The sequence below is a fragment of the Cydia splendana genome, chromosome 14 (assembly GCF_910591565.1).
Source record: "Cydia splendana chromosome 14, ilCydSple1.2, whole genome shotgun sequence".
Classification (NCBI taxonomy): Eukaryota; Metazoa; Arthropoda; class Insecta; order Lepidoptera; family Tortricidae; genus Cydia; species Cydia splendana.
In genome coordinates, this window is record NC_085973.1 from 3,522,380 (window position 1) to 3,536,096 (window position 13,717).

Consider the following 13,717-nt stretch of genomic DNA (forward strand, 5'->3'; position numbering starts at 1 on the left):
AATTAAATCTTTATTGAGAATACAGTCTTAATCGAATTTGATCTTAATCTAACTTATAATTATCCGCGTCTTGTCGTAGCGTCGCTAACATTTTGTCCCCGCAGTCGAAGACTCCTGGTGCATGGGTTGCGACGCGATGACCGCCAGCTTGCAGCTCGGCCTGCGTAGCGTCCCGTGCCTCGTTCTGACGTCTGCGGAGCGAACCCTCCCGTCGGGTCCATGATAGACGGTCTCGACGACTCCTTTGGGCCACACGCTGCGTGGTCCGTTGGGTTCAGAAATGATGACAACATCTCCCGGCTGGATCTGTCGCCCTCCGTCGTCGGATGATTTGCGTGGTGCCAGCAGTGGAAAGTACTCCTTGGTCCAGCGCCGCCAGAAGTGGTCTGCTAGCGCCTGGGCAGCCCTCCATTGTCGCTTGTCGTTTTCTTCGTAAGCGCCAATCATAGGTAAGTTAGCGTTATGAAGTAGAAGAAAGTGCGCAGGTGTGAGACTTTCTTCGCTCTCTGGGTCGACGTTCACGTGTGTTAACGGCCTTCTGTTAACGATATTCTCGATCTCTGCCAGTAGAGTCTCGAACACTTCGGTTTTCGGTGCTCTAGTGTTGAAGGTATAGAGCATCGCTGTCTTCACGGTGCGTACCATCCGCTCCCAGGCTCCGCCTGCAGATGGGTTGCCGGGGGGAATGAATTTCCAATCCATTCGTCGCTGCACGCCGTAGTGTTGCAATTGCGGAAGCCATTGCCTGTAGGCCTCGCGCAGCTCGTTCGATGCCGCCTTGAAGCAGGTTGCGTTATCGCTATACATAACGCTCGGCCATCCTCTTCGTGCGGCGAAGCGCCTTAGCGCCAGTAGAGCGCTATCCGTAGACAGGCTATGTACAGTTTCGAGGTGAATAGCCCGGGTTACTAGGCATGTGTACAGACACACCCAGCGTTTCTCTCGTCGTCGTCCTATGGTCACGTACATAGGCCCGAGGTAGTCTTGCGCGGTGTATGTGAATGGCCTCTGGTAAGCCTGTAGCCGCTCGGGTGGTAGATCGCCAAGGGGCTGCGCTCGCGGTGAAGCTCGACGTAGCTTACACAGCGCGCAGTCTCGCGCTACAGCTTTCACGGTAGGTCGCAGTTGTAATATCCAGTAATGTTGTCGTAGCTGATTTACCACTGCCTCGTTATGAATGTGCGCCATTCGCCTGTGTGCGCGTTGGACCATTAGTCTGGTAAATGAGTCCTTGCCGTCCAATATTACGGGTCGTACCGATGTGTACAACACTGGAGCGTTTCCTAACCTCGTCTTCATTCGCAGCACGCCGTCGTCGCACAGCTCGGGTGCTAGATTGTATATTCGCGATTTCTTGTCCAAATCGCGTCCTGCGCTTAGAGTGCGCAGCTCGTCCGGGAAACTTCTTCGTTGGCTATTCTGTAGCCACATATGCTCGGCTCGCTTTATGTGGTTCACTTGCAGCTGCAGCGTCTTGTTCTTATTTTTCATCTTATCTATGAAAAGTAGAACGTAGGCCGTCGAATTCATTAGCCTATCGTAATTACTGAAGCGTCGTATGTCAGGTAGCACGCTCGACGGATCTGACTTTGACGTAGTAGTAGATAACGTAGTCTCTACTGTGACTCCGCTTTTCCTTTCAGGAAGGTCTTCAGTCGGTCTGCCTATTTCTTGACTCGGCCATTCCACTTCTGGTCGGTGAAGAAATGACGGTCCTTTGTACCATTCGTCGTGAGCGGTGATTTTCCTCGCCGGCTTCCCTCTCGTAGCGTGGTCTGCGGGGTTCACGTCGGTTGGCACGTACATCCACGCCCGCCGGTCCGATTTTTCAGCTATTTCAGCCAAACGGTGTGACACGAACGGCTTGTAGTTTCTTGCGTCGTCTTTGATCCATCCTAGCAATACTCGAGAGTCCGTCCAGTAGATGATTTTCTCGACGTTGTATCGTTGCTCCTTTTTAATCGTCTCGGCCAGTCGAACTCCGATTACTGCGGCTGTGAGCTCTAGTCGTGGTACTGACAATACTTTCAGGGGGCAAACTCTGCTTTTGCCCGCTGCTAGGCTGACTCGTACATCTTCTTTGTTCTCGATACGCCAATACGCCACGGCGCAATAGGCTTCAGTTGACGCGTCGGTAAAAACGTGTAGCGTGTATCTCGTAGCTCCGCCCGGTGACTCATACCTTCTAGGTATGCGTAGCGCCGCTACGTGTTTCAGTGCGTTCTGCCACTGAAAAAAGTCTTCAGCTTCTTTGTCTGGTAGCGGTGCGTCCCACGTAGTGCCTTTTGTCCAAACTCGCTGAAATATTATTTTAGCGCTGATGACGTAGTGGGCGATAAGTCCCATGGGGTCGTATATGGACATTATCGCGCTGAGAAGTTCCCTTTTTGTCGGCGGCCGTTTTTGCGTCTTCACAGCCTCGGGAACTCGCAGCATTTTCGTGTTGTAGCCCAGAGTGTCCGTCCTAGGGTCCCACGTCATGCCTAGAACTGTAGGTTGACCTTCGCCCAGATGCGTCGGTCCTTGCGCTGCGTGTAGTGAGTGCTCGACGCTTGCCAGCATTCGCGTACTGTTGCTCGCGTAGCCTCGTAGATGAAAACTGCCCTCCGCGTGCGAGTCTCGCACTTGTTGTGATACTCGTAGCAGCTCATCCTCGGTCTCGTACGATGCCACGTAATCGTCCATATAATGATTATTGTGGATGTCGTAGACCGCGTCCGGATATTTGTCCTGGTTGTCGAGCGCGTTCCTATCACGCACCGAATGCGCGAGGAAAGGCGATGACACGTTGCCAAAACAAACTCTGTTTAGTTTGTACACCTGGGGCTCCATATCTCTTCTAGTGCCGCGCCACAGGAAGAGTTGGCTCTGTTGATCTTCTTCTCGCATTTGAATTTGCAGGAACATTTCTTGTATGTCCGCGACCACCGCGAAATTCCATTCGCGGAATCGTAGCAAAATTCCTAATAGGCTTCGTAGTAGGTCTGGCCCCGATAAAATATAGTCATTCAGACTATTTCCTTGACTTTTTGCCGCGCAGTCAAAAACGGCTCTTCCTTTGCCTTTATTTAAATTAAATACATTAAAGTGCGGCAAAAACCAGGTTCGGTCGGTCTGCGGCGGCTCCATGATACGTTCCGCGTATCCTTTCTGTAGTAACTTCTGAATTTGGGCTTCGTAGTCTTCAGCGAGGTCCTTGTTGCGCCGCATTTTCATCTCCAAGTTGCGTAGCCTCGACCGCGCCATTACGTAACTCGGTGGTAGCTTCACGTTGTCCGACGCCCACAGTTGACCGACCTCGTATCGGCCCCCTGCAGTCTTGCGTACCGTAGCGTTGAAAATGTCGATGGCTCGCTGGTCGCTCGGACTGACGTTTTCTTTATTCGTTACTCCTAACGCTTCGATCGACCAATGCTTCTTAACTTGATCGATTAATTCGTCGTCTTCTGTGCGGCAATGAAGTACGGTTTGCTCGATCGTGCGAATGATGCGCGGCATTCGCCCAAAAAATACCCAACCCAAGGGTGTCTTCATTGCGCAAGGCTCGTCCTCTCCGCCCTGCCTGATCTCGATGGGAGTCTTCAGGTGGCAGAAATCGCCTCCAATCAGCATCTGCGGTACTCCTGTACCCACGTAGCATTCATCGCCCAAATCTTCTAAGTGTTTGTGCTTCATCAATTCGGCCTTGTTGAGTGATTGCGATCGTATGCCAAGTCCTTCTACGGTCTTCATGACGATCTCGTGCACGGTGCCTCCTCGCAGCGGTCCCACTTGCGCCTTTACAGTTTGCGTGATAGATGTGTGCTTCAGGTTTCTTATCCCACGTAGACAGAGAGGTTCGTCTTCGCCTACTGCTCCGATTTCATCTGCGACGTCTTGATCTATCATGGAAAGCGTTGACCCGTCGTCGAGGAAAGCGAATATTTGAGCCGTACCCTTCGGCCCCGTGACTGTTACAGGCAGCACCTTCAGTAGCACGTTGAAGTTTGGGGTTGACGACACGTAGACGCGCGGATCGTTGTCCTCTCGTTCTGTAGGCCGCGACTCCGTTTCGGCCGCTGCCGCAAACGATGACGTCACTCTCGGTGAGGCGACCGCTCGATGCGTCGACTGAGCTACCGCTATTGTAGCCCCACTGCTGTTGTTCGCCTGTGTAGGCTCGGTGTGCAGCAAACGGTGATGCGTGTGCGGGCAGCCTGTCACGCCGCACCCTTTCGCGTTGCATTGCGACTTCAAATGTTTCGCGTCCATACATCTGAAGCATATACGATTGAGTCTTGCCCATTCCCATCTAGCGCCTATACTCTGTGCGGCCAGCTTGCGACAATCTGTAGTAATGTGATTGCCACCGCAGTACAAACACGTGCTCTTCGCTGTGATTTGTCGAGCCGCATACGTCGCCTTCTGCCCTCCGCTGCATCGATTTGCGGCCGGAGCTGGAGTGGGGATGGGATAGCGCGGCGCGGGCGCGTTCAGTCTAGCGCCAGGCGCGCGCGCGTACGGTGCTGTCATCGGTCCCTGCGCGCGCTTCGCTGGTGCGCGCGCGTGACAGAATGACATCTCTAGCTCGCTCTCTTCCATCAGAAAATCAGCCAACTGCAGGATCTCGGGGTCGTCGGTATCGCGATGTCTGTTGGCGTAGTCGCACCATCTGCTTCGTAGATGAGGCGATAATCGATCGGTTACTTCCCGTATCAGCATCGGGTTGTCGGCGTAGTGTCTTCTATCTATGTCCATGATAGTAGATACGACGTTCATAATCTTGATCGCAAACGTATTGAGGTCGTTCGCGCTCGGCCCCAACGGTGGCAGTCTTCGTAGGTCCTCGATTGCTTTATCCAAAAGCACCTCGCTTCGGCCAAACTGCTTCTTCAAAATACGTATAACCATGTCTGGACGAGTAGCTGTAGACAGGACATGTGACACGCACATCTTAGCGTCCCCGCGTAACGCCATACGCAGTCTTGCAACGTTCTCGTAGTCGGTGAACTTGTAGCGCTTCGATGTCTCGATGTAGGTATTGTAAAAGCTTCGCCATTCGCTCACATCTCCGTAGAAGTGAGGTAGCTCGAAGATATCTTTAGGTGCTGGACGAGCCGCCATCTGCATCTTCTCGAACAAATGCAGCATAGACTCCGCAACTGTGCCTTCTTGCGTGTGTTGCGTACGCGCCGTGTGCGGCGTACGGGGCTCCTCCGGTGGCGATTCCGATCGCCGTTGACGTTCCTCGCGGCTCGGTGAGCGGCGTCGCATATGTCGCTCGTCCCGCAGAGGCCGTCTAGGAGTCTCGTAGTCCGGTGGTGGCTCGTTGGCTAACCTCTTCTTAACTGGCTCGGTTATAGTCTTGTCATCCTGAGAGTCGTCCATCCACTTCAGGATTCGTTTCTGTTGTGGCTCGATGTCACCCGCATCTGAGACTGCGCCCGTGCTTCCTTCCGCTATAATCTGTGATTTCTGCGCCTCTAGCCTCTTCTTTATTAAGTCGGCTTCGATCCGCAACTCTTTTCGCTGAATTTCTGCTAGACGTTCGCTCGCCTCAAGCTCCACTTGAGATAGCCTTGCCTCGATGACCGTACTAGCGCATGAGTGCACGGACTGAGTAGGGGCAGGTGCATACGGAGTGCTCGACTCCATAGTGCCTCCCTGCTGCGTAGCTGCGACGTCCTTAAGTTTCGTTCTCGCCCGTCGCAGTGGTAACGGTGTGGGCCTCGCAAGTCGTCGTAACCGCTTGCGGAGCTCTCTGCTCCACAGCAGTGTATTTACTTGCGAGGGAGACCCCGGTGGCCTCGTGAAGTCGTCCGCCCTGAGGGAGTGCTGTGGTGCGGCCGCTACGCCAAACGGCTCGGCGCTAGCGGCGCGCGGACGCTCGCTGAGCGCGTCGGACGACGTTACAGGGGTGAGGAGGGGGCGCGCCGCCTCGGCGCCCTCCGACCTCTCGGCGTCCGCGCGGGCAGCCCTCTGAGCCGCTGCCGCGCCCTCCGCTAGGTAACGCCGCCTATCTTCGTCGCTCTGCATCGACGCAGCCTTTCGCGAACGCGTACCGACCATTTTATCGGTCATTTGTGACGTTTCTTCGCAGCAAGTGTAGACTTGAGCACGACGTCCCGGTGCGCTGACAGTAGATCCGGCTCGAAGGACCAGAAAATATTGAACTCTCAACGCCCAATATAGCCGACGATAGCAGTTGGAGAAGGTAACTGGTCTACTGGCGCCTCGCTCGAAACCGCAGTCGCCCCAGCCTACTAGATGCCCATGTGCGAAGCCCTCGACGAATATCTTCAACCGCCTCGCGATAAGGAATAAACTACACGATTTAAAAAACTGACTTTTATTTACGCGGTACAAATATAAAAATACTCCTACAACGATTAGGCGGTACAGCTTCGGATCCCTCAGGTCTTCCTTGGTTTTCTTCCTTTGGTTTTCTTCCTTTTGGTTTTTCCTTTTCGGCTGCTCCTGGTGTACTGTACGATCCGAAGCGGTTCCGTCTTACTTTTATACGAAAAATCAAGAAAGAGAGTCACCTACGATAGGGAGATAAAATCATGTCTTAATTCGCGGAATTAATCGGCCTGTGATTGGTCGCTTACGTCATACGGTCATTTTCGGGTGAATTTTCATTATCCCGCTATCGTTCTGCGACTCATATTACATATATCCGATTAATTACTAACTTAAAACTATTACAAATAGTTAACTACGTTCATTAGTTATAAAAACAAACGATAACAAGTTCACTAGTCCTTACGACTTGGCTTACAATAGATAGGAAAGCGGCCGAAATGAATACAATGGATGGTTTATGGCCCTTTTACCGACTCGCAGGCCTTTGTCTACCTGTGACTGCCTTATGATTCTTATCTAACTAGGTGACTAGGTTAACGACCTATAATATCTACAAATATTGTTATGATGTAACTTTAACAGGTTACGAATTAATTAATGAAACGTGTATGTTTCTAAGTGAAAATTACGCTGTATCGGAGCGCTGAGCTCGAATTTGGCCGACCAATGAGAAGCGGTCAGTCTGTCCCTTTCATATTGAGACTTCCTTGTCTTGATCCGCCTTTCTTTGGTTAACCAATGACAGAGCCTACATTATTTTACCAAGTTTATAGTGATTACTTGGGAATTGGGAAATAGGTTTAACCATGTTTTTTCCTAACTTACTGGGTGACCTAAAACTTATTACGAACCTACGAGTTAAATAATGGATATTTTGAATACTTATGACTACTGACAATCTAATCGCGGTTTTCCCTACCTATCAATTAAATCTTTATTGAGAATACAGTCTTAATCGAATTTGATCTTAATCTAACTTATAATTATCCGCGTCTTGTCGTAGCGTCGCTAACAGTGGCGTTCAAAGGGTTACAGGGATATGTTCGCCTTTGTACTGCCTGTCTTGTGCCATTTGTGTTTTGAGTTTATATATTATACATTACATTAACCGAATCCTTCTCAAATTTCCAGGTGATAAAGAACTCCACCTTCTCGCACGCGTCCGACGTGTGGTCGTACGGCGTCCTGCTCTGGGAGCTGCTGACAGGCGAGACGCCATACAAGGGGATTGATGCGCTGGCCGTGGCGTACGGCGTCGCCGTCAACAAGCTGACGCTGCCCATCCCCAGCACGTGTCCCGAGCCGTGGCGGAAGCTGATGCAAGGTAAATGAGAGAGAGAGCTGACAGGCGAGACGCCATACAAGGGCATCGACGCGCTGGCCGTGGCGTACGGCGTCGCCATCAACAAGCTCACGCTGCCCATCCCCAGCACGTGCCCCGAGCCGTGGCGGAAGCTGATGCAAGGTAAATGAGAGAGAGAGATGACAGGGGAGCGCCGTACAAGGGCATCGACGCGCTGGCAGTGGCGTACGGCGTCGCCGTCAACAAGCTGACGCTGCCCATCCCCAGCACGTGCCCCGAGCCGTGGCGGAAGCTGATGCAAGGTAAATGAGAGAGAGAGAGATGACAGGGGAGCGCCGTACAAGGGCATCGACGCGCTGGCCGTGGCGTACGGCGTCGCCGTCAACAAGCTGACGCTGCCCATCCCCAGCACGTGCCCAGAGCCGTGGCGGAAGCTGATGCAAGGTAAATGAGAGAGAGAGATGACAGGGGAGCGCCGTACAAGGGGATCGATGCGCTGGCAGTGGCGTACGGCGTCGCCGTCAACAAGCTGACGCTGCCCATCCCCAGCACGTGCCCCGAGCCGTGGCGGAAGCTGATGCAAGGTAAATGAGAGAGAGAGATGACAGGCGAGACGCCGTACAAGGGCATCATTGCGCTGGCCGTGGCGTACGGCGGCGCCGTCAACAAGCTCACGCTGCCCATCCCCAGCACGTGCTCCGAGCCGTGGCGGAAGCTGATGCAAGGTAAATGAGAGAGAGGGATGACAGGCGAGACGCCGTACACGGGTATCGACGCGCTGGCCGTGGCGTACGGCGTCGCCATCAACAAGCTGACGCTGCCCATCCCCAGCACGTGCCCAGAGCCGTGGCGGAAACTGATGCAAGATAAATGAGAGATAGAGATGACAGGGGAGCGCCGTACAAGGGGATCGATGCGCTGGCCGTGGCGTACGGCGTCGCCGTCAACAAGCTGACGCTGCCCATCCCCAGCACGTGCCCCGAGTCGTGGCGGAAGCTGATGCAAGGTAAATGAGAGAGAGAGAGAGATGACAGGCGAGACGCCATACAAGGGCATCGACGCGCTGGCTGTGGCGTACGGCGTCGCCTTCAACAAGCTGACGCTGTGCATCCCCAGCACGTGATGCCAGGTACATTAAATGTAAAAATATAAAGTGGATAAAGATGGAGATACCAAGTACACGGTCGGAAGTCATCAGGACAACACTATCGCAAAGTTTCTCCCAGTGACAGCTTTTATCTGACATAAAATTCACTAGGGGTTTCTTATAAGATTTGGATATTTTGGATTGCTCACTGGTCTGCCCCTACGGCATGTTGCTTTGGGAGCAGTTCACATCATAGGACAAACCGCAAGCCGTTGCCGTGACGTTTGATACAATATGCGCCGCGAAATATGAGGTCTACAGTGATTTGACTTAGAGGAGGAAGGAATTGTACTAGAGATTTTTTAGCTAACAGGTATCAATATCATAATATGCCATTTTCTCTTGTTTTTTTCTTTAATATTGAGATATGTTTACTGCATATGTATTAATGACCTCCAACCTCAGTCGACGTGTGACATCAACACGTGTAAGACAAATTTGTGTTGAAACGCAATCACCACTTTGGATTTTCCCAAAGTTGACGTAAACCGTAAACCCCAAATCACAAAGGGAGGTCAACGCGCGTCGCACACTGTTTTGCAATCCACCTCATATTAACTACTGGCTCTGTGAACTGTAGACCTCGAGACCCTCGGCTCCGCTATTTAAAAAAAAACCTGCTCACAAAATTTCACGAGAATCAGTTGAGAAATGTATCCTGAATTATTATGTCATTAAAAAACAAAAAGTCTTCTGGTTACGATGGTCTAACAATTGATTGCTTAAAATCTGTCGCTATACATATCGCTATTCCATTATCATATATTATAAACCTATCTTTTGAAAATGGTGACTTTCCAGAACAACTTAAAATGTCAATCATAAAACCGTTATATAAAAAAGGTTTGAAAGACGATAAAAATAACTATAGACCAATAGCCCTGATACCAACATTATCAAAGATTTTTGAAAGGATTATGTATAATAGAATGTTAGATTTTTTTGATAGACACCACGTATTAATCCCAGAACAGTTTGGCTTTAGACGCAATAAATCAACAACGTTAGCTGGATTTGTTTTATTAAAACATATTTTAGATAATTTAAACGACAAGAAGTTGACATCGGGATTGTTCTTAGATTTAAGCAAAGCCTTCGACTTTGTAGATCACACCATTCTACTCGGAAAGCTGCAGACCTATGGTATACGAGGACCAGCGTATGACTGGCTAAAATCTTATTTATTAAATAGAAAACAAATAACACGAGTAACTAAGTTAGACAAACTGTCAAGTACTGTAAAAGATTATGACTCAAATGCTAAGGTAGTAATTAGAGGGGTACCCCAAGGAAGTATCCTGGCACCATTGCTTTTTCTTATATATGTCAATGACCTCCCACGAGCGACAGAACAAAACTGTATACTTTTTGCGGATGATGCAACAATAATGTTTCAAGGCAACGACCTTAATTCCTTTGAGTCCAACATCAATACAGCCCTGAGGAGTGTCATAGCATGGTTATCAAATAATAATCTTGAAATTAATTTAGGGAAAACCAAATTAGTTTATTTTTCCGCAAATCGAAACAGAACTCCAGAATTGAATATAGTGTATGAAAACCAGAAAATTGAACAAGTTGACAGCACTGTGTTTCTAGGTATTCATATAGATGATCATCTGACATGGAATAATCACATTGATATGCTATGCAAGAAATTAAACAAATTCATTTACGCATTGAAAACTGTTAAAAAGACCAGTTCAGTAGAAACAGCTATTTCAGTATATCATGCCTATGTGTGCTCCCAATTACGTTATGGGATCGTATTGTGGGGGAATTGCTCTGAAGCAAATAGAGCATTTGTCGCACAAAAAAAATGCTTGAAAGCAATTTGGGGTCTAGGCACAATGGAGTCATGTTATCCAATTTTCATTAAAAATAAATTTATGACGCTACCGGGCATGTATATCTTTGAAACAGCTAAACTAGTAAAGGCAAATATGTCACTATTTAAGCCGAACGACAATTTCAACCGGAGAGCTGAAACTCAAGTTAATTTAACCATGCCCGCCCCAAGACTAAAACTGTACCGCAAAAACTGCTACTACATGGCCTGTTTAATCTATAACTCTATACCAAAACAAATAACGGACATGGATTATAACAATTTTTGCAAAAAACTTAATTTATGGTTGAAAGAGCAGTGCTTTTACTCAGTCAAGGAATTCTTAAAAGAAACCAACTGTAGATTTAATAATTATGCGCAATAAAGGGCTGCAAATGTAATTCTATGTAAAATGGTTTATCTAATTATAATTTAATTAATGCAAGTATTCTGTAGGACATCCGTTAATGTAATTATTCTCATTTTGGTAATGAACTATTTATAAATATTGACATTGTTATTAAGCAATAATTAATCTGTGAAATGTAAATATATGTAGAGTAAATGCATGTTAGTAATTAAGTATGTATAGTAAAATTTGCACGCCGTAAGTCGGCAGAATTGTGCTGGACTTATATTTCTATCTAACATCTATGTAACCATGATTCTAGCAAATAAATAAATAAATAAAAATAAAATAAATTACTTACGGCTCCTGTGAATGAGAACAGCCGGACATACGTAAGTATTTTTGCTGAGACGGAGACGCTTTGCTTTCGACTCGTTCAACTAGTCTATGTTAAAATGTCAGTAATGCAAAATTACCAACATAAAGTGCACTTAGTGGGTGAGACCGGATTTTACGATTGTTGTCCTTGTAGCGGCGGGCGTTCAGATTGATAAGGCTTGATAGTGCGATTCAAGGTTTAGGAAATATGATGCAAGCAGGACCGGGATAAATGCATCTGTTGTTTCTATATTGATTTCCTGTATAAGGATGAGGATGATTAGGGGTAAAAATTCTCATCCTCGTGTAAAATTTACACTATTCGGTCCTTAGTTACACAATTTGTAAACTTTATTGCAACATTATAAACAACGTTTTGAAATTACCAGTTATATGTTTTAGTTGTATTTTACCGCACTAGTTTCATACTTTCTGTCATACAGTTAAACCATTAAAAATCCCTGCAAGTTGCAAAATTATTTTGTTGAGGAGTCTTCATAGTTTATTATCTGCTGTGCGTCGTTGATCAGTCCGATCATAGTGCAACTGACCTGGATGAGTATTAGAACTATGTAAAGTAAACATTTTATTTTTTTGTTCGTAGCTTGCTGGGACTCAAGTCCACGCTCGCGGCCGCTCTTCCCCGAAATCCTGATCCAACTAGAGCACATCAGACAGTCAGAGTTCACGCGGGCACCCCACGAATCCTTCCACACCATGCAGGAGGACTGGCGAGTCGAGATCGAGGAGGTTCTGCGGGAACTGAGGAGGAAAGAAAAGGTAAGTTACTCAGTGGAGCTCAAGCCCGTACCCTCGGCCGCTCTTCCCCAAGATCCTGACCCAGCTGGAACACATCAGACAGTCAGAGTTCACGCGAGCACCCCACGAGTCCTTCCACACTATGCAGGAGGACTGGCGAGTCGAGATCGAGGAGGTTCTGCGGGACCTGAGGAGGAAAGAAAAGGTAAGTTACTCAGTGGAACTCAAGCCCGCGCCCTCGGCCACTCTTCCCCGAGATCCTTCCCAGCTGGAACACATCAGACACTCAGAGTTCACGCGAGCACCCGATTATAGATATAACTTTATTACAACTGACATTTTAGAAAAGATAATGAGTCAGTCTTACTGTAACTAACAAATAACTAACAAAGCATATTAATTGGTTAAAATACCTAAATTATATAATACTCCCAGAATGGTGACTAATGTAATATTCCAGGAAGTATTGAACAATATCGTTTGCCTACCAACCAGACCATTCTTCCTTCAGTAAGCTCACAGTAAAGTGTTATCATTTTTTAAGTGTTGGCTTTTTAAGTCAGAATGGTATCTAATTAATATTGTACTAATTTTAGGTTTATTGCTTTATATTCTGCTTAACACTTTCGCAACCGGGCAAAAAACGGCGCACTACCCCAGAAACCGGTCGTCTATATCTGCGTACAAAACAACCCGCTGGGCGGGTTGTCCGGCATCTGAGTAAAGTTTACGAGTGCCCGAGAGTCGGGTACGCGGTGTCGAATGTGTTAAGAATTTTGATAGTGGTTAACCACTGGTTAATAGGATATTTCAAGGTTTCAGAATTTTTGAATTCAACGCCATTTGTTTTTTCTATGTCTAATCTTAACCCTACAAACATAACTTGTCTTTTTCACACATTTTTAGGTTTCATATTCAATTGTATCTTCAAAAAGCTACTGCTACTGACGCTTACTATTGTTAAATTATTTCTATAACTCACTAACATACTGCAAATGCTCGGTACCTCACCAAGTGTATTTCAAATGTGTATTTATTTGTACTAACGCTCTGTTTCCTTTGTAACGCTTGCAATAGGAATGCAAAACTATAGAGGAGGTTAGTAGTATTTGTTGTGATTCATTTTAGCACATTTCTCTGTATGTTTTGTCGTATAAGTACCTACTTATAATTTACCTGTTGTTTGTACTATCATATAATTTTATTTGCATTACATGTTGTTATTTTTACTAATCCTCTATTGTTAAACGCATCATCATAGTGACATTACAATCCTTTTGAATGTAATTACAATTATATCATTTAAATCAGACTCAAGCATTTTTCTAATATTTTATTTTTAAGTTAACCAATGCTCTTTCATACTTCGTTTTTAAAATTTCTTCCTTTTTCTAGGAACTCCGATGTCGCGAAGAAGAGCTCTCCAGAGCGCAACTCCAGCAGCGACTGATCGAGCAGAACCTCGCGCAGAAGGAGAGGGAACTCGAGATGAGGGAGTTTGACCTCGCGGCCAGAGAACTGCACATCCTTATAGTTGCGAGCAACATGTCCCACACGCAGCCGCCGCAGCCTAATAAGAGGAAGGGTAAGTCAGTTTACAGCTCAGTT

The 13,717-nt window shown here is 47.5% G+C and overlaps 1 protein-coding gene across 1 annotated transcript in view; it reads left to right on the plus strand.

Moving 5' to 3' along the window:
* LOC134797078 (mitogen-activated protein kinase kinase kinase 11) overlaps positions 1-13,717 on the plus strand; it is a 122,310-nt gene that overhangs the window by 96,977 nt on the left and 11,616 nt on the right. The window contains exons 3-5 of the mRNA XM_063769302.1: positions 7,477-7,669; positions 11,955-12,130; positions 13,505-13,694. Coding sequence (XP_063625372.1) covers positions 7,477-7,669; positions 11,955-12,130; positions 13,505-13,694 — 559 coding nt within the window. The remainder of the gene's footprint in view (positions 1-7,476; positions 7,670-11,954; positions 12,131-13,504; positions 13,695-13,717) is intronic.